Source organism: Aulonocara sp. 'chitande type north' Nkhata Bay, linkage group LG10 (assembly GCF_057382095.1).
Source record: "Aulonocara sp. 'chitande type north' Nkhata Bay isolate Kocher_YH1m ecotype deep benthic linkage group LG10, A_spYH_male_GT1.1, whole genome shotgun sequence".
Taxonomy (NCBI): Eukaryota; Metazoa; Chordata; class Actinopteri; order Cichliformes; family Cichlidae; genus Aulonocara; species Aulonocara sp. 'chitande type north' Nkhata Bay.
The window spans coordinates 27,545,071-27,568,837 of NC_141353.1; the positions used below are offsets into that span (position 1 = coordinate 27,545,071).

Consider the following 23,767-nt stretch of genomic DNA (forward strand, 5'->3'; position numbering starts at 1 on the left):
CATTGGCAGTGTGTTCAGGATCGTTGTCATGCTGAAAAATGAAGTTGCTGCCAATCAAATGTTTTCCATATGGTATTACATGGTGGGGGGATCCAAATCTGATTTCATAATCCCATCAATTTTGACAAGATCTCCAATAGCACTGGCAAAGATGTTGCCCAACACTATGGCAGAGCCTCCACCATGTTTCACACTCACTGTGTCTCGACCTCCTCCACACACACTGATGAAGAATTGAACCAAAAGTTTAAAATTTGTAATCATCCTTCCATCAGACAGGTTGCCACTGAGCCCATTTCTGATGAGGCTTCAGTGAAAAGTTGATAGATTAACTGATAAGTGAAAAGTAGACAGTGTCCAAAGAAACACTTTCAAGGATACTTTAGAAATGACATGTCTAGTTTCTTGAACACAAAATATAAAGTGGTGAGGGGTGACTCAAGACTTTTGAACAGTTTATTTTTATAATTAATTACCAAAAAACAAATTCAAATTTCACATTTTTTGAGATGCACTGAATTTTAATTTATTCTCTCCAAGGCAGGAGGTAAATATGCACTCACACAAAGAAATAAATAACATATTATTAAAATCACCCACATCCACTGCACAGTAATATCTTTATTTAGACCATATCTCAGTCTAATATCTTATACTCAAGTTTCCCCAAGTCTCAGAGTGTGCATAAACAACTGACGTGTTCAATTCCATGAAATCTTACTGTAACCCACATCTGAACCTCCCAATTAAACACCAAATGCAAACATCCAAAAACCGGAAAATTTCCAGTTTGAGCTCCGGCTTAAATATCGCATAATTTGCACAGATTGTTAAAAATCTCAGATTTCCAGTTTTGCCTCAGGGCATCGGGCATCGTCATCTCAGCTGCAGCTTTTATGTTCCTGTCATTCACCACCCTCATATATCCCCATGAGTAAGGAAATCCTATAAAATCAAATATTTATTTTTAACTGGCAGTGAATGAGGCACATCCATTGTGGTTTAAAAACACTTTCATGGTATTGATTCTTTAACTCTGTAATGTCAAGTTATTCATATTTGATACATGGCTTTTACATCAGTGTGACTTTTTTTCACCTGAAAAGCCTGACGTATACAACCAGACACATGCATACTGTAAGCAATATATTACACAGAAATGCCAGATGTAGCAAAATCATGTGCAAATTTCTTTTTTTATTTGTCAGGAGGCTTAATAAACATTCAAGTTTCAAAAAAGTTTGCATTTCTGGCGGTTTAGGCTTTACAGTGTTAAGAAACAATATTTAAAAAAAATAATTTTTCTGTTTGCTGTTCAATAATCTACACTAGAAACCAATCGTCTCTTTTAGTTTGAATCTACCACATACAGCAGTAGAACTGACAGCATTTTTATTCAACTTAAAAAAATCTTCCTTCAAAAAGTTAACATGAAAAGCTTCAGGGAAGTAGCTTCGTGACCCCATGCCTCATGCAAGACTGGTAAAACCATCTGATCCAACAGTCTCTAGCTTTAGTTAACTACAAGTAAACTACTTTGTAGTTAATTTCTTGGTAATTTTGTGGAAAAACAATCAATAATTCCCCAGCTTTCATCATAAGTACGTCGTACTATGGGCCGTAGATTGACATGACCTTGCCTAACTTTCAAGAAAATAAAGGAGACACAAATTATATTATATTATTATATTACTTACTTAGCTACTTAAAATTACATAAAATTGTATTTGTAGGTAAGTCATTTTTAATTTTCTGGAAGCTCTGGAAGGTTAAACCAGCTCATAATATGACCAAAACACTGAAAAGTACAATGTATTTGCAATGTAACATACGGAAATATTGTTTGTTTTTCTGCAAAATTATCAAGAAAAATGTTAAACAGTACTTAAAATTACTTATTCACAACTTAAATTTTATTACAGTGTACTTATGCCTGTAGTATTTAAAATTATTTACAGTATCACTTCTCTCCTTTCACACCACTGATTGTACTGACTACACACGTGGCATGTTACACGAACCCTGTTAGTCACGGCCACATTATAAAGTGTTAGCCAATTTCCAAATTTGAAATCACAAAACTTTCTTACTTAGTTCCTTACACTTAGTTTTCAGTTACACGGTGACTTTCTACTGCATGTAAAACCCTCTGAAGCAGTTTCTGACTCAGCCAGTGTTCCAGCTTGTTTGCCTAAAATGCCATTGAAAGGGCACAAACACCAAGCAGACAAAAAAAAAGACCCAATAAGAAAAAAAACAGTGTAAACCATTTAATGCTAAAAGAACATTAAAAACAAGTAAGAATGAGTGGATTAGTCCTCAAAAAGACATTTGTCTCCTTATAGAAGCATACTGTCGTACAGTTAGAAGGCTTCAATCATCAGCTCAGCAGAAGATTGTCCAAGTTGGAGGTTAAAAAAAAAAGAGTTAGTTGGTTGTACGGTGAGGTCAGTTTCATCATTGTTTCCTCCCTTTGTGTGTTTTGGTTTTCACTTTGATTTCAGAGCTCATTGAACCTGCAATAAAAAGTCACAGTTAGTTTAGAGGATGACAAAATTCCTGCAGGTAGAGGCTGATCAGAAAAACCGATACTATAATCATATGCTACACTGTTAGCTTAGCAGCAAACAACAGAGATGCACTGATTTCAGATTATTTCATTTCATTCTGTGAGTATATTCTGAAGAATAAATGACTCATGTTTATAATAAAACACCTAATCTGGATTACTGTGCAGATGTGTTCAGGTTTACAGAGGAAAACAAATTACTTCAGGGTTGGATTAAACTAGCACAATATAACTAATTCCTGTGCTTTACTTTTTCTCAAAAGTGTATTTTGTTGCCTCAGGGAAGAGCCAGGATAGTGGCTTCCACCTGCTTCCAGTTATTATATTAACGATCCTAATACATTTCCCCAGCTCCCTTTTTAATGCACAGGCATCCTTCTTTTCATGCAACCTCTAGAGAAACTGAGGCTTTTTTGTAAAAAGCCTTCCTATTGTGTTCCATCTTTACCGGCTGTGTTAAACATATTTAAACATCAGTCTTTTCTGTATTGGCTTACTTAATCTCTACGGTTCCCCGAAATGAATGTAAACAAAGAAGGTAAAGGTCGAAAAAAGAGACAGTGGCGTTGACGATGATACTCACCCTCTGGCTCTGGGTCCACACCCACACCATCTCTGAGCTTCCTTGTAAACAAGCCTGGACAAAAACTGGAGCCAAACAAAAGAAGTGTCAGTTGGGGGTTTGAGTGGTTCTCATAAGTTCTCTGGCATACTCACAAACCACAATATTTAAAAATCATTAGGAATAAAAAAGGATCCATGTGGAGCTTAGTGAAATAAAGGTCCACAGGACAGCATTGGCAAACTATTGTTTGCTCCTTTTCTCAACATAAATCAAGTGAATTGAGGTTAGCTTCGCGTCGGCAACGTCTCGACTTAGGCACCGATATTCTGCATTGCACCAGTAACATACCAGTAATGTTACACAAAGACTCGTCATGTAACTTACATTGCCAATAATGGACTATTATGACATGAGACTGGTACCATGTTTGTGGTAAATATAACCGACTCTGCAGAATTGTATGTTCAGATGTTTCACAGACTCAGCTGGCTCCTTTATTCAAGACGCCAGTTTCACCGGTGCCAATTTATTTTTAAAGTAAACTATATAGATATACTATATAAGAAGTTCTGAGCAGTTTTTCTTTAATGTCCATTTTGTACCAAAGAAAGCTGTTAAAAAAACCTTCCAACTGCAATAAGTTACCTTTTCATTTTTTTGCCTATTCAGACATGCTTTGTTTTGCTACCTCACACCAGTCTGCTTATGTTTTCAATGTGAACACTGTACTGCACGTTATTTCTTTGTTAAATGAATGAATTACTAAATTTGTTTGTAAGGTTGTAATTTTGTTTGTTTGGTAACTTTAGCTGTCAATTTTGTTGTCTTTGTTGTGTTACACTCACCCACTTTAGTAGGCACACATTGGTAACAACCACGTTTATGTTTGTGATGCTCGAGTTGCTGCTGTGTGATTGGCTCATTAGATATTTGCCTTAATAAGCAGCTGAACAGGTGTACCTAACAAAGTGGCCAGTGAGTGTACAATGTTTAATATTGTTTTCTCGTATACATTTGTATCAGCGGTTTTATGCTGACACAATAATAAATTTAGGATGAACCACCACAACAATCCTTAAATTAACTGGTTGGCATTTGCATTAAAAAGGAACAAGTTTATTCTATGTGAGTGAACAGATAAAGATTGCTCTCTGACCAGGCAGGCTAAGACGTCAGCAGAGATGAGCATGTAGAAGACATTGTTCCAGCCAGTTGGTGAGATCACACCGGCCAGCAGAGGACCCAGTGCAGCTCCTGCAGAGAGCATAAAAATAAGTCATTAAGTGTAAACGCATAAAGTCGTCAAGAATTATTCAGACTTAAATGAAAAAGTCAGGAGGAAAAACACAAAATGGAAAAATAGCCATTTCCTTTTAAATCACACATTAAGTACTCAATTTTCTAGTCTCTCAGGACTTCATCAGTTTCCATCTTCTTTTTTACAGTTACACAAACTGCTGTCCTGAGTACAAAAGACAAAATAACTGTTTATGTTCTATCTACGCTTTTAATTTTAATTTAAACCATGAGACAAATGTGGACAGAAATGCAAGGATGCATTAATTATATTAGAACTAATAGTCTCCGTGTTTTATAAAGAGTATGATATGAATACTAGTACATGACCACACTACAGGACTGTTTAGTCTTTTGTTATGTGGTTGCTAGGCAACATGATGACGCATCAAGCCTAATTAAAGTTTTATGGATATACATTATAGATGTCATTTTTGTGAAATTACAGATCATACAGTGCTTTTATATGGTGCCATAGGTAAACTATGAGTAAAGTCCAATGTCTACCTCATTGGCAAGTGGTTGCTGGGCAACCTGATGACATCATAATAACATCGGATATAGAAAAAAACCTTGAGGGGAATAAGATGTACCTGCGTGTCGGGTTTCGTTTCTCATCTCCTGTTCACACAGGAGGAGTTCATGGGCAAACAAACTAACAGTAAGATGTAAGCTCTATTTTTAGTGTCCACCAACTCCTGAGGGCAATACAAACACTTTTAAAGGCTAAATGGTTCCACCATGATCAACAGATGGGTGCTAACTTTACCTGTCTGCAGTTTGGTGCTGAACAGGTGACATCTGGAAGATTTTGGGCTTTTTTGAGACAAAAGAGGCTTAAAATCCTCTGCTGACTTAACCAACTCGTTTGTTCCTTAGTTATTATGATAATTACAGATGAAAGAGTTAAGCTCAAGATTTTTTAACGTTTAGTCATGATATGCATACCTATTGATCCTGTCCCATCAATAATTGCGGTCACTGTCGACAGCGCCCTGGCGTTTCCTTTCAGACTCTCGTGTGTCCCCTGTGGCAACGGAAGCATCATTATGCCAATGGCGGAGACATTTTTAAGTAAAGCAAAGGATTTCCTATGATGCCTTAGACCTTACCAGGTCAGCAGATACAGCAGTTGTGATAAGAGCATAAGGTCCATTCACCAGGGCTCCACACAATAACAGCATACCTACACAGAAAGAAAAAGTATAAGTGAGGGCTGAATCCACAACAAGTCTATCTAATCTATTTTCAGTTCGAGCTAAGTTCAGGTCAATGTAAGCAAATGTAAAGAATCTGTGAGTTATCTATGCTCAAATAATGAATTAATAACTCTGAAATCTTTCTTTCTACTGAAAACATGATCAATAAATCAATGAAATCTTGCATCTTGTGATCAATTTCTAGACGTCTTGATTATCAAAAATGCTTTACTGTGCAATACTTCCTGTCTCCTCTTTCTGTCATATTCTTGAATTTTACTTTGATTTTGGCAAAGTGACCAGTTTACAATCATGACCATACGCTACATACACTCCATAATATTGTGTCATAAACTCTTAAACATTATACAAGAATGTAATTTGAGTAAACATTTTAACAACAAGGTGTTTTTAATGTGATTAGTATCAAAGTTAAAAATGACAAAATAAAGAAGTCTTACCGATTGTAGTACCGAGGCTCCTCTGCCCAATGTTATTATAGAGGAAAAGCTGAGAATAGAGCAAAACAAATAATCAGCCAATCAACTAATTGTGGAAAATCTGCACATGGGTGACAATTATTACAGCCAGAAACCTCTCTCACATCAGTGTGAAATATCATCCTGTCAAAAACATTAAATACACTTTGACTGAGAGAAGCTTCCTGAACTCGGATGACAAAACTGGTCAAAAAAAAAACTGGTCAAAATGATTAATAATTTTTACCCCAGTGAGAGAAATAACCCTGCTTTTGGAGCAGGCGTTAACAATGCTGCTCAGGATGTTTCTGTGTCATTATTAGTTAAAACCAGCAGATTTTAAAAAAACAAAGACAAAAACAAAACACTTAAATCTCCTTATCAAATTTTTTTTTCTGTTTTTTATGATTTGAACTGGTCAAAAACTGTGGTCGACATTTATAGCAGTGCTCCATCTGCAAGTCCATGCTATGAATAACGCTGGCTTTGCATTCAATGTTACAGTGTCTGAGATCAATTATCATTTCTTCTATTTGTGTTGTTTTTAGTAAAATTACCTTATTGTGGTTACACTAACATGGAGCCAAAAACACCAGCACACACTTGTGATTGACTTTTGTGAACAGCAGAATATACTGTCTGTATATACTGTATACACCTATCCTTTTTAAACAGCACTCTTAGACTGGGTGTTGATCTTTCATGAAGCGTGACATCACAGTGTTGCTTTAGTCACACCTCCCACACACTGAGTGATCTTCTGTAAAAAAAAACCTTGAACTTTCTGAAAACTTATTTGAACTTTTTACACTTGTTTTTAACAACTTCAAACAGTTTCTTGAACATAAGAATGAGCTCACTGTGCTCAAATAGCCTCCACAGTGACCAGATCTCAATCCAATCGAGCACCTTTGGGATATGGTGGAACGGGAGAGACACATCCTACAGAAACTGTGTGAGGCTGTCGTCTCAATATGGACCTAAATCTCAGATGAGTGTTTCCAGCACCTTGTTCAATCGATGCCATGAAGAATTAATGCAGTTCTGGAGGTAAAAGAGGGTCCAACCCAATACTAGCAAGATGCATTTAATAAATTTGAGGTTTTTTACCCATGATGAAGGCTTGTATGCAGAAGCCTCTAACCATGGCAAGTGTTAGTTATTTAAATGAAAGTGTTGTTGACCTCTTGGATTTTTAAAAATCAAGTTTACACCAGCCACCCTCCCACCCCCCCGTCCATTTTCACTGCTCCACAATCGTATTATTAATCTAATATAAGAGGTGACACTCACCATGGGGGCAGCAACAACCAGCATGACGCAGCACGTCGACGCCCTCCCCCCAGTGTAGTCAGACACAAGGCCCGCCAAGATGCCTCCTGCAGACACAAAGACAGTTCAGTCAAGTTTTTCCTTCTTCCCACAAATATTTTCAGAGTTAGTCTCTTGAACTATACGGGCGGGTTGAAAATTTGAAACCTTTTAATTTGTCTTATTTTTTCCACAATTGTTGAACCCCCATAACTGCTTAAGAGCAGGAGATACCTGCATGAAATGTTCACAGCTGAAAAACTTCACATCTACCTCACCGTCACCACCCACTCAAACCTCACAACCTGAAATCTTGCCTAAATTCAGAATCCTTTTGTTCTATCGCTATCACTGAGCATGGATATTATGCGATATATTATACTTTCAATAGTAAAAACTGCACAAATTTAAAGGTTAATTCAAGGTTATTTAAAGGTTAAAAGTTAAGATTTTGACTGCATAAAATTGGGAGATTTTAATATTAAGAATTCATTAAAAACAAGTGTTCAAAAAAGTTTTTAGTTTTAATTTTAAAGATCTTTGTTTCTACAGAAGACTAAGATATCACTACTTATAATTGTTTATAATTAGTTTAAAATAACTATATATGTATTATATATTTATTATATTTTTACTTACTGCATAGTTTTCACCTTTGTATATTTCACTTGTATTTATTCCCCGTTACAGCTGTTGTTGTTTGTACTCAGAGTTTGGTCTTCAGGTCTCCCTCATGTTTCCCTGTACCATATCTGACCATCTGTCTCTGTGTTAGGTATCCCTGTCTTGCTTTTTCGTAACCTTTGTCTCATGTGTTTAACATTCAGTTTTCCTTTCCTAGTCTTGTATCCCAGATTTGTACCAGCTGTGTTCCCAGGTGTTTCTGATCTTCCTTATTATCTTGTGTTTATTTATAACCCCAGTTCTCCCTTTGCCCTTCCTCATGTCGTTCCTCAATGCTCTGCACCTCCCTCTCCTGTGTTTCATGATATTTCTGATATTTTGGTTTCCTATTGTGCAAACATTTTTACTTTCAGCATTCCTTTAGGGTTACAGGAATAAAGCTAAAGTCTTGAGTTTATTTTCTGCATTTGGGTCTAAATCCCGCCTGTCACACAGCCATATGTGACACAGTCACACTGCAGTGATGCATTTTTGCATCATGTTCTGCATCTTTATTTCTGGCAAAAACTGAACTGACTGAGTGATTTTACAAATCAAACAAGACTCAAAGCTTACCCAAGATTCCTCCGACATCAAATAATGTCGACATATCTCCTGCTTCTTTTGCCTCAAAATGTGCTAAAAAACAAAAACAAAACAAATGCATTAACTCTAAAAACTGCTTTAAATCACATGAACTGATCATTAGGTTATCTTAATAGTAAAATGATGTGTGTAAATACTGACCAACATTTGAGATGTAGAGAGGAAGCCAGTAGAGGAAGGTGTAGCTGACCAGTTTGGCAAAAAGCAGACAGAGCGAGAACTCCACCACGCCCTGAGAGACAGAAAACATCATGAAAAAACCCCAGAAGCAACTTAAAGTGTCTGTCATCCTGTAATTCACCGTTAGCCATCAGAGAGGTGCAACACAGGTGGAAATCAAACACCCTCCCCTTCTGATACAATGACAGGAGCAGAGTTGCGTGTCAAATCCATGCACGGTTTTCAAAACAGCTCTGACTCTTTCTCATGAACCCACAGTGAGGACATCGCTTAATTCCAGTTTATTCAAAGTCATTGGGAAATGACTGTGAGTCACCTCATGGGTTCTGAATTTCTTAGACCTTCTCACCTGCATGGGCCTTTCCCCATGCATAGAATAATTTGAGGTGATTAAAAAAAAACAACCTTTTTTTCAAGTGCACATATGATTGCAGATGACTATGGTTTCTCCTAGTTCCCTAGGAGATATACATGAACACAGGTACCTATAATGTATTTAATGTGTATCCATGTATCTATGCTTAACTCATTCACTGCTCAGGACCTGTTCATGCAAACCTGTCTTCATACCACTGATGAATAGCTGATCACAAAGAAAGAGGTGACTCATAGAAACAGTTTAACAGTAACAAACAGCAGAAATTCACCATGTTATCAATAATAATAAAACCCACTGGTAGTGTTTGTTAACCAGGCATACTGAAGAGTGGAAAAGAGTTATAACTCGTTTTTGATCAGGACTATTTGCACTGGCTAAATTTATAGAGTTGTAGTTAAACTGCAACTTTATAACTCTTATTTTGTCTTATTTTTCCTAACATATACTCACGTAAATTCCTAATCATTATCTTTGATTCACATTTATTATTCCAACAGAATCATTGCTGTTTCCAGCAGAAACCTCCAGGAAGGCGGGTCTTTGTGACAGGCATATTTGTGGGAAAGTAATTGTTTCTCATACATGACAGGTTCTTTCCTAAAGTCATAATAAACACTGACTGGAAAAATCAACTGTTTCTTTGACAGTTGAAGAAAAAAAAAAGAAAAAGCGTTAAGTGCCCCCAGGCGACTTCTGCAGCGCTCTTCGTGCTGTCTGGCGGATAAGTTGCTCGCTGCTGATTGGTTGGAGTAAAAAAAAAGAAAAAGAAAAGAAGAGATAATCGCTTAACAGCAAAAACAATCATCATCACGGGAGTGATCAAGTCAAAGTGAGTGAAGTAAAGGTGATAATAAGTGACGCATGAATTGGTCTCTAATTGTTGTGTCAAATGTGTCTTATTTGTTACTAGGCAACAGTCTCATTATCAGCAAAGTAAACATAACAATGAGATTAAACGACCAATCACTGTCCCTCCCATCTTTAACAGGATAAACACACAGAGCCGTTTTCACAGGAGCCGCGTGGGTTTGTGACTTTCGAAGAAACAAAAGTCTCATTAATAACATTAATAACGGCTCCTTTTCATTTAAGTGACCAGTTAAGACAGACAGCTGTGACAAAAACAGTCTGACAACCTCAACTTTAATAATATAAATATAAAAACAATTTGTGAATATTTTTCATTGTTAAAGAAACTTTAAAATAGTTTTTATAACGTTTGTTTGGAGGGATATTTTTAATTAGCCACTAGGTGGTGCCAAAGTTAGCAATTTTCAACCCTTGAGTTAAACTTAGCGTGATGGGAAAATTTTACTGTAAAATATGGCACAAATATCTGCACATTCAAAGCCAATCAATCACATTTCTGTGATTAAAGGTGCCATTTCCACTCACAGGTATGCGCAGCGCTCCAAGGAAGCTGATGGCCTCGCTGTGCTCCTCAACAATCACGTCTGGCTCAGTGGAGACGGCTCCATTGATGGATGGATCAACAATGGATGAGTCCCGAAAGAGAGGCGCCGTCTCACCAACCTCCTGACTCCTCTCCTGACCACTCTGACACACAAATAAACAGCTCAAGCAGACTTTTTCATGGAAAGAGGGGAAAGGATGCGTTGCTTTTGTAACTTACATGATGCTGAGGAGATGAGCAGTTCACGTCTTCAGGTTCTGAAAAGAGAACGGACGAAATGGGATGGGAGACATTAAATCTTAAAGCTCACTTTGGGGAAGTATTTTGGATTTTGTCTGACAAACGGAAACTCACTCTCAACCAGGAAGAAGAAGCACAGGACCCCAGTGCAGGCGATGATGATTCCAGGGACGATGAAGGATAATCCCCAGGCCGTGGAGACGAAGACTCCCGCAATGAGGGAGCCCAGGATGTTTCCCACTGAGGTGTGGGAGTTCCACACACCCATGATGAAGCCACGCCTGGCAATCAAAACAGAGAAGGTCACGAGAAGTTCTCCTGCTGAAAGTCAGTTTTACAAAATGGATTCATGAATGCTGAGCTGGAGTCTTGAAGCTTGTCAGCATGCCTTTATGTTGTTTTATGCACTGAAGACATTTGGGGAAGTAAAAAGTAGGCAAGAACTTAATTAGGGCTCTGGTGCATTAAAACAGAGATCACTACTGGGGTTTAAATGGGGCCTACTATGCTTTGCTTCTGTTATACATGTAAACAATGTGGCAAATGCATAAGTAATGTCTGCGAGCCACAAATTAAGGCCTAAAACTGTCATGTGTGTGTCAGCTGTCACCGCTTTTGTGAGTGGAAGGCCAGTAAAAACACACATTTATAAACGTTATGAATTTAAAAAGGGAGAAAAGAAAGAGTTTTATCTGTTTCCTGTTTCTCTAGAACTATCAGACACTGTGCAGGGTCTTGGATAAAGCCATCAGGGTGTTTTCCAGGTTTGTGTGCGCTTTTTTTTGGCTGACCTTTTGCCTTTTTATCTGAGAGAGCGTGTGTGCTGTGATGATTCACAATCATTTCTTGTGCTCTCTGATACTCTGAATCCTGGAGCACAAGAGATTTGCAGGACCCAGACAATGGTTAACATATCTTAGCATGACCACTGGGAGGCAGGAAAACAGGCTTAGCCAGATTACAAATGTACATATGAATGAACAAGCTGATTGTTTAACTGACTAATAAGCATGATGTCCATTTTCTCTCACGGTTTGATTAAGGTAAAAAAAAAAAACGTAACATGTTTGTTGATATGGCCAGAAAAAACCTGGTGAAATTGACATTTGGTGAACTTTGCAGGATTTTTGTGCAGGTGCTAGATTATTCAATATCCAGTTCTGAAACATGATGTATGTCCTTCTCATGCACCGCCTGTGCAGGACTTCCAGATGCAGCGGTTCACACAGGTTATCTCTCCACTCCAGATCTGTCAATCTGCTAACTTAGTTCCAACTGACATGTCTGCCTGAAACTTCATATTGAGATTTTCTTTGGAGTAAAAAAATCATTATGGTCGATACAAAGCTGCAGAGGTGCCTCTACTTGTAAGCTGAGGGGAGTCATTGAGAAATTAATACAATGACAGTAAAATGATGAGTTTCAATTCTCAAATATGGTGATTTTTCGACAGGTTTACTCTGTCAAAATCCTCGTATTTGTTACTTGTCTGGGTTTACAAAATGATATTTGAGTTGAATGACAGGTTAGGGATCAGTTTTGGGTTAAAAAGCAGTCATCTGCCAAAAACTGATAACATGTTTTTGTTTTTTATGTCCATAAATATCCAGGTTTATATTGTTAAATAGTTTGTAGTCATGTAGCCACGTTACATGGGAAAAATGTCTCAAGCTAAAGTTATCCACAGTTCAGCCAGCCACAAGCCGGGAGCCTCAGTATGAGCAAAGATCAAAGCAGTGACAAGCAAAATTATGGAGATGAATGAAAAAGAGAACAGTCCTGTTATCTGTTGAAGTTAAAATTTCATATGTACAGTGGGGCAAAAAAGTATTTAGTCAGCCACCGATTGTGCAAGTTCCCCCACCTAAAATGATGACAGAGGTCAGTAATTTGCACCAGAGGTACACTTCAACTGTGAGAGACAGAATGTGAAAAAAAAAATCCATGAATCCACATGGTAGGATTTGTAAAGAATTTATTCGTAAATCAGGGTGGAAAATAAGTATTTGGTCAATAACAAAAATACAACTCAATACTTTGTAACATAACCTTTGTTGGCAATAACAGAGGTCAAACGTTTACTATAGGTCTTTACCAGGTTTGCACACACAGTAGCTGGTATTTTGGCTCATTCCTCCATGCAGATCTTCTCGAGAGCAGTGATGTTTTGGGGCTGTCGCCGAGCAACACGGACTTTCAACTCCCGCCACAGATTTTCTATGGGGTTGAGGTCTGGAGACTGGCTAGGCCACTCCAGGACTTTCAAATGCTTCTTACGGAGCCACTCCTTTGTTGCCCGGGCGGTGTGTTTTGGATCATTGTCATGTTGGAAGACCCAGCCTCGTTTCATCTTCAAAGTTCTCACTGATGGAAGGAGGTTTTGGCTCAAAATCTCACGATACATGGCCCCATTCATTCTGTCCTTAACACGGATCAGTCGTCCTGTCCCCTTGGCAGAAAAACAGCCCCATAGCATGATGTTTCCACCCCCATGCTTCACAGTAGGTATGGTGTTCTTGGGATGCAACTCAGTATTCTTCTTCCTCCAAACACGACGAGTTGAGTTTATACCAAAAAGTTCTACTTTGGTTTCATCTGACCACATGACATTCTCCCAATCCTCTGCTGTATCATCCATGTGCTCTCTGGCAAACTTCAGACGGGCCTGGACATGCACTGGCTTCAGCAGCGCAACACGTCTGGCACTGCGGGATTTGATTCCCTGCCGTTGTAGTGTGTTACTGATGGTGACCTTTGTTACTTTGGTCCCAGCTCTCTGCAGGTCATTCACCAGGTCCCCCCGTGTGGTTCTGGGATCTTTGCTCACCGTTCTCATGATCATTTTGACCCCACGGGATGAGATCTTGCGTGGAGCCCCAGATCGAGGGAGATTATCAGTGGTCTTATATGTCTTCCATTTTCTGATGATTGCTCCCACAGTTGATTTTTTCACACCAAGCTGCTTGCCTATTGTAGATTCACTCTTCCTAGTCTGGTGCAGGTCTACAATACTTTTCCTGGTGTCCTTCGAAAGCTCTTTGGTCTTGGCCATGGCGGAGTTTGGAGTCTGACTGTTTGAGGCTGTGGACAGGTGTCTTTTATACAGATGATGAGTTCAAACAGGTGCCATTCATACAGGTAACGAGTGGGGGACAGAAAAGCTTCTTACAGAAGACGTTACAGGTCTGTGAGAGCCAGAGATTTTCCTTGTTTGAGGTGACCAAATACTTATTTTCCACCCTAATTTACGAATAAATTCTTTACAAATCCTACCATGTGAATTCATGGATTTTTTTTTCACATTCTGTCTCTCACAGTTGAAGTGTACCTCTGGTGCAAATTACTGACCTCTGTCATCATTTTAGGTGGGGGAACTTGCACAATCGGTGGCTGACTAAATACTTTTTTGCCCCACTGTAAGTGCCTCATATTTACTCCTGATGCTTTTCTTTATCATATAAATATGTTGCACCTGACATATGATTACATATGTCAGGTAAAGGCAGGTTTACAGCAATTCCCCTAACACAAAGACTCCAGCAAACTTATGACAGCTTTTGCACACCTAAGTCACATAAAGGCTTATTTTGAACTGGACACCGTATTCAGACTCAAAGATATCAATAGTTTTGCACTCAGAATTGATGAGGAGTTAATAAGGGAACTGCTCGAGAATCCAACCTAAAAGCGGAATTGATAATGGCAGTCAATTAGATCTTGTCAATACTCATCACCTATGTACACATGCAATCTTCTTTTTAGTGTAACCTAACTTCTTTGACTGGCTGAGGTGGACATAATCAATAGCAGCAGTGCAAACACTGACAGACATGTGACTGTTACTATAAATATTGTTCTTTTTTCTGTTCCCTGCCCCTTTCTTTAGTGTATTTTTAGAGCCAATTATATATTCTTAATATGTCTGTCTGCTTGCTGTGCTTTTAGTTCTACTTCAGTGAGAACCAGTTGTTCAGGCTCATAACTTTAATTTATGATGTGAGTGTCGTCTGACCTACAACCAAGCCTGGTTTGACAATGTGCTTGTGTTTCATTCTGCTGCCATCAAAAAAAGAAAGAAAAAAGAAGGGAAAAAAGCAATTTCTAATGCACATTCAGCATGAATTCTCCCCCACTACTTACTTCCCCTTTCCAAACCAGTTGCCAACACAAGCCACCACTGCTGGCCAACCGGTGGTCTGCACCAGCCCGTTCATGACCTGCAGAATGAAACAGAAAGAGAACCTGGACTGTGTTAACGTTCTTCGTGAAACCCTGTAAACTCCGCATGAAGAGGAAAAGAAGAAGAGATCAACGAACATAGATTCTCAACATTCCTACACCAAACTGATATAAGCAAAGCTCTGCATGTGCAGTCATGTGATGCAGCTGCGAGTCATGTGATAAGTGAGATCTAAGAGTGACTAAGCCACCATGTGCTCTGTGCACGTTCAAGTGGAAAAGCTGCTAAGAGAGCTCTGCACTGACCTGCAGAGCTCTCAGTGGTCACGCCTGTAAGAGATGCTCAATATCCATACCTAAAGTGCACATGTTAACAGGTTAAAATAAACAGGATCATAAATGAAATAAATACTGTTGACCCAGTTTTTTAAATACTTCCGGTCACAGATTTCAATTTCTCTATTGCCATAGACGCCTTTTTTTTCTTACAAACTCAATTCAATTCAATTTTGAGGTAAAGACCTTAGAATAAACTCATTGTCCATTTATTGAATGAATCCTATTTTTATTAAAAATTAACTTTATTAATTTTAACTTTATTTATTGATTGATTAACTTTCCATGCTTTCCTGAGAAGTGCTGATGGAATTTGACTGCTGGTCATGTGACACGTGTGAAGCTCATGTGATACTTGAGAGGTGTAAAACAATACTGCAATCTGGCAACTGCACAAAGGTCAGAAAAATTAAATAAATAAATATTTTCCTGCATTTATAGGCGGACAAACTCATGACAAAGATAAGGGTGTGCAGCTTTTCTGCTTTTTATATATATATAAATCAAATATCTCCAGGTTTTTTTAAGCTGAGGTTTCAATTTAAAGACTTAAAAAACAGACTAAATAGTCTCATTACTGGCATCCCTAATTTATGGGAAGGCAACTAGCCTAAGCTGTGGCTGAAGCTAATTTTTTCACTTGTTTCTGAGCTAATCCAACCCATTGGCGTGTTATTATTAGTGGTCAAAAGGCGTGAAAAAAGCCCTGAAGTGAAATAACACTTTTCTGACAGCGCCTGTGTTTAAGACGAGGCACTGAGTGAGAGAAAACATTTCTACAGACCTCAGCGATCAGTAAAACCTGAGGTCAGCAAGAGACAGTTCATCTGATCACTGCACTTCCCTTATTTTTTCCACCTAATGCAGTTTTTTTTTGTATGCTGCAGTTGTTCCCGAAATGGACACAATTTTGTTTATAGCAAATCAAAGTTTCCTCATTCTCAGCAGAGAAAGAGATTCAAAGACAATCCGTTTAGAAATGTAAACAAAAGGCTTGTGCAACATAAGATAAAAGGATGCAAATCTACTTTCTCTCTTAGACTAATACAACAGCTAAACTTTACTTTATGTCACAAATTGAACTGTAAACACAGTGTATTTATGCAGCATCTCCATCTGGGTTTGTGTCTCTGAAGGAGCACTGATAGCTGATAGCTCCAGGGAAGTTCTCCACGGTCACTGCAGCTGGCTGCTGTTCAGTAAAGATGAAGTTAAATCGTGTAAAACCGAACTTTGCTTTTCATTTGTGTCCAAGTGTTAGATTAATCAGCTTCAAAGAGAGTCTATAATTTCAGTTTAGTTCAGTCAGGGCAGGCTCAGTGTTTTAACTGCTCAGTCAGGTGAGAGCAAAAAGTCAAACTCACTCCTTTAATTTTTTAAATCAAGAAAGTGTCAAAATGTTTCTACACTCTCTTCCCCTGTTTTTGTCTAATAGTGGATTTTTAACATTAAAACAATTACAGGACATTTACCGATTTACTTTCTCAACTGTGTGGCTAACGAAACCACCACTTTCTGTCACAGTCTGGCGAGGGCAGACTGTATGAATTGAAAAAAGGACCCAAAATGCAGACTCCAAGGAACAGGGAACAAAACTTGAATGTTAACAAAAGGTGAGCCGCTTAATATGGCTGGTAAAAAAGGTACAAACAAAGGGCAAGGCAAACTGAAGCAAAATTAACACAAACCTAAACTGGGAAATCTAAACAAACAATAAGAAAAACCTAGACAAGAAACTTGGAAGCATGGCATAGGAAACATGGCGTGGACAACAGACGACCTGACAATCACACACTGAAAACAGAGGACTTAAATACACAGGAGGTGATTAGGGGAAGTGGAGACACATGAGGAAACAGCTGACTAGGATAGACATAATGATGCACAGGCAAGAGTAAAACTAACCGCATGAGCACAGAACACAAGACCCCTTTTCAAAATAAAACAGGAAACATGCAGACTTAGAAACGACAACCAGAACTTGACAATGTAAGACACAGACATGAAACGCATGAAGAGCAGGGGAGATTTAACATTGTTGGAAACACGAGGGGAAAATAATAACTAGAAACACTTAGGCATAATAATACAAACTTGATAACATAAGACACGCAGCATGAAACACGAAGGGTGAGGGGAAGCTTAAATACAGGGGAAGAAAACACAAGGAGTCTAATAACCAAATGAACTTAGATAACCTAATGAACAAAATAAACTCAAACTTAAAACGCTGGGTCAAAAGACCCAGGACCATGACACTTTCATGCTAGCAACCTAAATCAGCTAATGTGTGGCTGATGAGCTCACATTTCAGCTCTTATTTATAAATGATATCACAGTCATATGCCCCACAATTGAAATAATAAAAGAGAACAGGATACATGAATCAGAAAGTAAATTAAAGGTCAGGTTTGTGGATTTGTTTCTTTACCTGGACGAAGGCGTAGTACCCCAGTGAGTGGATGTTCCAGTAGAAGCCGAGGCCAAACAGACATGTGAACAACCCACTCATCAACATCCCAATACTCAGGTAGTACCGCAGAGGGAGACGCTCACCAAATATCCCACTGAGAACATGAGAGATGATTATTATTCAGTGCAGCACATGCCCTCTCAGACAAAAACACAACAAGGTCAGCCAAAAACAGCAAATACAAACCTGAAAAACATCCCGATGGCATAAGCAACCAGAAAGCAGTTATCCAAGACCCCAAACAGTGTCTGATAGTTGTCCTGGTCTTTAACAAGAAAACAGAGAAAACTGTTACTTTTCTCCGCATCGGCGCGTATAATTTTGTGAGGTCTTCGTCAATTAGTACGGCTCACACACACAAAAAACTGCAGCAGAGTTCTGGACCTGTTAATCTCATTACCAGCTCCTCATTGTATTCCTGTCATCAATAAAATAATTCTTGTTTATCTTACTACCACATCCCTATGCTACAATGTTGTTTGGTCAGTGAACCTAGTCTGTTGTTAGGTTGTTGCTAAACAACATCATAATATATGCCTAATTAATATTATTAATAGCTCTTCTATCTTTAGCGGCCCCCTTTTTGTCAACTTTCTTCTGATTGGTTTATTTGCAAAAAAAAATGTTTTGAATGAACTGATGGGTGGGACGTCTGTGAACACAGAGTTGTCTGGCTCTCTGGTCTGACCATATGATGGACTATTAACCTATTACAGGCTCTCACACGATCACAGCTGGACTAGATTCAAGCTGAAAACTTAACCCCAGACTTAAAGTTGCTTGACAAAGAGGAAGGAATGATAGTAGGACCCTTTTAATATAATCCCTGTAATTTAGTTGCTTTCAAACTTGCCAGAAAAGTAACCACAGAGCACAGGAACTATGACAAGTGCAACTGGTGGTAATTCTCTGTTGTAGAAGATGTAATTGTATCTATCTTATAGCCAGTATTCTTCCAGTGCAGCTTCAAACACTTATCTCTTTTCTGTGTTTCTGTAACATTAACTAAAAGTTAAATATTTATCAGCTGCAGGTCTCACATGATCAGCTCAGTTTCACAGCAGCTCACAAACACAAACAACAACCTTGGCCATGACAGTGCAGCCTCTATGGATTTAGAGCACTAAGCTTAACTCTCCACCAGACTTTTCCCCAAAAAGTTCCAGGTACTGCAGATTTCATCTATTAACCTCAACTTCTGGCCACAGTGTAGCTGTGTATGTGGTTTAAATGACCTATAATACTAATGCCAACAAGTAAAGACAACTATACGTGAGTCAACAGCAGCTGGTGGACTTTAACCAAAAACTCTAATATAAAAAAAATATAAAAACACAAATATAAAACCAGAGCAAAACCACCAGTTCATTTTATAGTATCTCATAGTGGCTGATTTTAAAGTTTTCATCATAAAATGATCTAGAAAAGGTGTAAAATTTACTTGAACACCTCTATAATGTGGCCTCCAGTCTCAGAGAAAATCTACACCCACACTACAAACTATTTAGTTATCAGTGTACAGCATGTCCTTCGCAGTAGGTAATCATGCATCAACATACTTGGAATTTCTGGGGTACTACAGACGACAAACAAAGTCTCCCTTTTCCTTGTTTTTTTTTGAGTTTCAGAGCTTCAAGAAGCTGCTTCACCACAGCAGCTCCTCCTATCCATGCATACGCCACTTTTTCCACTGCAAACACCTAACCAACTGATAAATCATGTGTAGTAATAATTTGGTACACTGAAACTTTCTGAGAGCTGCAATTGTCCAAAATCTCATCTACTAGAAGTTGTGTTTCCAAAGCGAGCATTAATGACAGCAATTAAAGGACTTACCAAAGGGTGGCCAATCACACCAGGTAACATTATTGGTTATATTAATGTCTTTTGGCTGAATGACGTTGGAGCAGTTTCTGTGCAGTTCACTCTGAGTGCGAGAGAAGAACGTGGAAAGAAACCAATTGAAATGACTAAAACAGTAGTTGACACAAGCAAATGAAGAACCAAAGATTTAAAAAAATTATCTTCTATAGGTGTATAAATGTATAAAGATACAGTATAAGAATATGCCAGGATACCACTATTACCACAAACAACACACTGCAGCTCTCAGGGTGACAGGATCACAGCCTATGATTGTTTTATGACCACTTCATGAATACTTTGTAATTTAAACAATGAGGGGCTTTTACAGCATTTGACTTTAAAAGCCTTCATTTGCAGACCATTGCTGTATCATGCAAACACTTTCAATTGTTGCTTGACTATCTTTGATTGAAACAACAAGAAAAATCCCTTTAGCATATTCAGCAGACGTCCTTTAGAGCCGTTTGCTTTTCTACCAGCTTTTGTGCTTCAGCTGTTAATTTCTATGAATTTGTAAAGACACGAATACCTTTAATTGTGGCTGTGTCTGAGTTATATGTAGATAAAATTATTTTCTTAAAAGAGCGTATCTTCTGTTGTCTCCCTGATCTTGTGACAAGCTAAAGATTGAATGTTAGAAATTAGATTTAATCAATATATCTGTAAGGAGATAACAAATGGCCTGAGTGAGCAGTGTTAAGGTAAAGATTTTATCCATTTTTGAGGGTAAAAAGTACAAGACAAGAAAGACATGTTCTGTCCTTCTAGAGAGCATTTGATCCTGCAAAAACACTGTTAATAGTGTTCATAAAAAGAAATTCAACTGTTCCAGTCACCTTAACAATGCTGATAGGTTTCCGTGACAAGTGATAGGCTGTGTAGAACAGGAAGGTGAGGATGAGAATAAAACCACGATACCTGCAAAAACAGACACATTAGAACCAAAATCATTTAAAAATGACAATCAAATTATCTTTATTATTCAAAATATCAAAACAGAATAATAAAAATAAACCTACAAAGAGAATAACTAAGGTATGCTTATTAATCATGCAGTGACATCAATTAAAATGCCTCCAGCACAAACACATGACACAAAACAGTAAAACTTTCCACTGACGTAGAAATATTTGTTTGGGTAACAAACTCACAGATCAGCTGTTTTCATGCTGGCTAAACAACACAAGTTAATAGGTGGAAAAAGTATTCTCAGTGCTCACATTATACTTGGAGTGTAAGGTGTTAATTTGAGATGCAAGAGTGTTAAATAATTCAAAGCCTACTTTTATTTGGTTTATGACCCTTGAAAGTTTATCTGTCTGTTTATCTTTTCAAAAGGAACGTGAACCTAAAGTTCTTTTAGTCCAGTGATTTCACCTAAATTGTTTGGAATTTGAGAGATACAGTACGAAGGTGTGTTTAAAGAATTAGGAATCAGGACAAACACAAATAAGACGCACATTTGTCTGAATTGATAAATAATGGTGAAGACTGTGCATACAAAAATGCTTGCAAAAGGTGGTAAACAAACATAAACACTAACTATCATCATCATTGTTTATGAAACATTCGGTTTTGTCTTATTATCATCATTTGATTGTTTAGTTTGATCTTTGTTTTTGGAGAAATTTATACTATGCTGTACATTCAGGTCATTGAATGGTTTTCATATTCCGGCGTTATTATCATGGCAAACCATTCCAAGAGTGTTCCAAGCAGATATGGCGGGAGGAGTTAAGGGCACATCCTTTGTTAATAACAAACTGTGTGTGAGACAAACATTTTGTTTGTCCAGCACAATGTGGGTCAATAATTCAATCATTTGCTTTAATTATTTCAATGTGACCTTCTCAAAGTATATGAAACTGAAATAAAGGGAAACTGAAGTTGAGTCACATGATACTCTTCCTACTCTCGTGTACTCTCCTTTCCTCAAACATTTTAAGAATTTAAAGATGCTTTTTTCCCAGTTGCTGGCTTTTCTTTTGGTGGGGATCCATCTATCAGACTGGTCCGACTCATTCTGAGCTACACAATCCTCATGAGACTCACCGATGAAAACTCTCTTCAAGATTCACCCAGTTAGTTTCAGTCTTTACTGCAGCCGCAGTTCCTTTTTTAGTTTTTTCATTGTATTCCATAAAATCTGTGCAATTTGTAACTTTTTGGTGGCTTGCAGTTTTCCAGCTTGGTAACCAGCAAAAACACCCTGCATTTACAAAACATACCTGAGGAGCCTGAGTTGTCTTAAGAAAAATTTGTATTTTCTATATTCAGTCAGATTTAGAAAAGCAGGAAATATAATGGAATGGCTCTTTACTGACACTTTATTTGCTGATAAATCTGGAGGTATAAATCCCTTTCGACAGTTTTCGGTTATTGCAAAATAACCCAGTGGTCGACACTGGAACACCGGCCACCTCTTAAAATGTCAATTTTTTTAATGGAGTTTGGTGGGATTCTAGATTCGCACAGGGGAAACCAGACGTGCCGGGTACAGAAAACAAGAAGTAGTAATACATTTATAACAGGAACTGAGACATTTAAAACAATAGCTGGTTACATGATAATGTCTCTGGATTTACTGGTCCCAGAACAGTTCACATTCTGACGGTTTATCGACTAGTTTGAGTCAATCATCTAACAGAGATATCAATCATTTAGCAGAGATAAGAAGCAGCAATCTCCATTACAGGGCTGCGTGTGCGCCAAGAGGACAAAAAGAATGGAAACTTACCAACTATCCCGAGAAAAGTTGGTGATAAGTCTTATCCCAGGAGCCAGAGACGACTTCATTTTCATTTGATTATTTTAAATATTGTGAGAAAACAGACTCTCAGCAGTGGGTCCCGGACATGTCTTCTTGGAAGCAGACGGATGTTGAGCAGGTACAGATGAATAAACGCAGAGAGCTGACTAACCCTGGATGAAAACAGAGGCAGTACTTGTGCAGTACCGCAAAATAAAAACAGACCTGTGCGCCTGCTAAAATAGAGGCTCACATGGGGTAGCTACGGGAGCTGTAAAGCAGCTCCTGTTGGGAGGTACCCGCAGTGAATCTCCAGCAATGCTCCATAATGACCGGCTTTTATACTTCAAGTACGCAGTCAGAAGAGCCGGCCTGCCTCTTAAACGCTGTGATACAAGTGTAAGACACCGCTGCTATTAATACTCCAATGTTGGTTTGGTTTTCCATAAGATTTTCCAGCCTCCCGGCGACAGCCTGTCCACCAGCCCCTATGCATGCGCATATGCGTGACGTAACGCAGGCGATTCAAAGACCCTTGTTTTGTCTAAACGGGGTTGGACAGTGGGTGGGACTGCTCAAAGTGGAGGTATTTCAATTTAAGTTAAAATGCAACAGAATTAAAAGTATCTGAAAAGCACGTGTTAGGCTCTTTAAAATGTTACACTTCAGATCAAAGTCCTTCTGACCACCTGGGTGCTCTGCAGGTATCCCCTCTGGGTACATGCCAGTGCAGTTATTTTAAAGAAATAGCCTTGATTAAAGCCTTTATTATTAAATATTTTATTCATTGTATTATTAGTTTTTTTTATTAATTTAAATTAGTTTAAAGTTGGACATTAAAAACTAAAAGTATTGATCAAATTATTTAAAAAGAGGCGTAAAATATTCAAGTTTCGCTTCTTATTCCAATCGGTTCACAAGATGAAAATCAGTCCTGATTTTCATCTTGTAATTTAATCGTCAGCAAACAGTTAATGAGTAAATCAGTAAACTATGATATGCAATGTGTTGCCCAGCTCAGCATCTCCTCATTTAAATCTAAAATGTACATTCATTTAATTATTTGCACCTTGCATCTGGAACCCCGGGCGAGCAGAGGGAAATGGTTACAAAAAAATTGCCGTGGTCCTCTGAATCTGATGACACAGACCGAGCGCTGGTATATTCTTCCCTGGACGTCCAGCGTTCGTGTCGCATACTAATTACGTCGCGGGACGCTCGGACGCGTTGCTATGACAACTACCCAACACATTGGAAGTTACT

The 23,767-nt window shown here is 38.3% G+C and overlaps 1 protein-coding gene across 2 annotated transcripts; it reads right to left on the reverse strand.

The window, feature by feature from the left end:
• Positions 1 to 1,022: 1,022 nt before the first annotated feature.
• Positions 1,023 to 23,659, reverse strand: slc37a2 (solute carrier family 37 member 2). 2 transcript variants are annotated; one of them, XM_086309376.1, is made up of 19 exons: positions 23,574 to 23,651; positions 22,493 to 22,677; positions 20,592 to 20,673; positions 19,726 to 19,816; positions 18,076 to 18,154; positions 17,848 to 17,983; positions 15,042 to 15,118; positions 11,016 to 11,182; positions 10,881 to 10,918; positions 10,643 to 10,804; positions 8,830 to 8,920; positions 8,659 to 8,721; positions 7,402 to 7,487; positions 6,091 to 6,139; positions 5,543 to 5,616; positions 5,379 to 5,457; positions 4,291 to 4,388; positions 3,153 to 3,217; positions 1,023 to 2,516 (listed from the first exon to the last, which is right to left on the reverse strand). In XM_086309376.1, the coding sequence occupies exons 2-19, from the start codon at positions 22,555 to 22,557 to the stop codon at positions 2,501 to 2,503; spliced, it is 1,518 nt and encodes a 505-aa protein (XP_086165502.1). In that variant the 5' UTR covers positions 22,558 to 22,677; positions 23,574 to 23,651; the 3' UTR covers positions 1,023 to 2,500. The 2 variants fall into 2 exon arrangements, with proteins under 2 accessions (XP_086165502.1, XP_086165501.1); XM_086309375.1 differs by having other exon boundaries at positions 22,493 to 23,659.
• Between the last annotated feature and the right edge of the window lie 108 nt (positions 23,660 to 23,767).

Excerpts from the sequence above, each read along its gene's own strand:
- slc37a2 (XM_086309375.1), bottom strand. The coding sequence starts at position 22,557 with ATGAAAATGAAGTCGTCTCTGGCTCCTGGGATAAGACTTATCACCAAC. Across the intron at positions 15,119-17,847 it reads GGTACTACGCCTTCGTCCAG|GTCATGAACGGGCTGGTGCA; the intron begins GTAAAGAAACAA and ends TTCATTCTGCAG. Across the intron at positions 10,805-10,880 it reads GCTCATCTCCTCAGCATCAT|AGTGGTCAGGAGAGGAGTCA; the intron begins GTAAGTTACAAA and ends TTTGTGTGTCAG.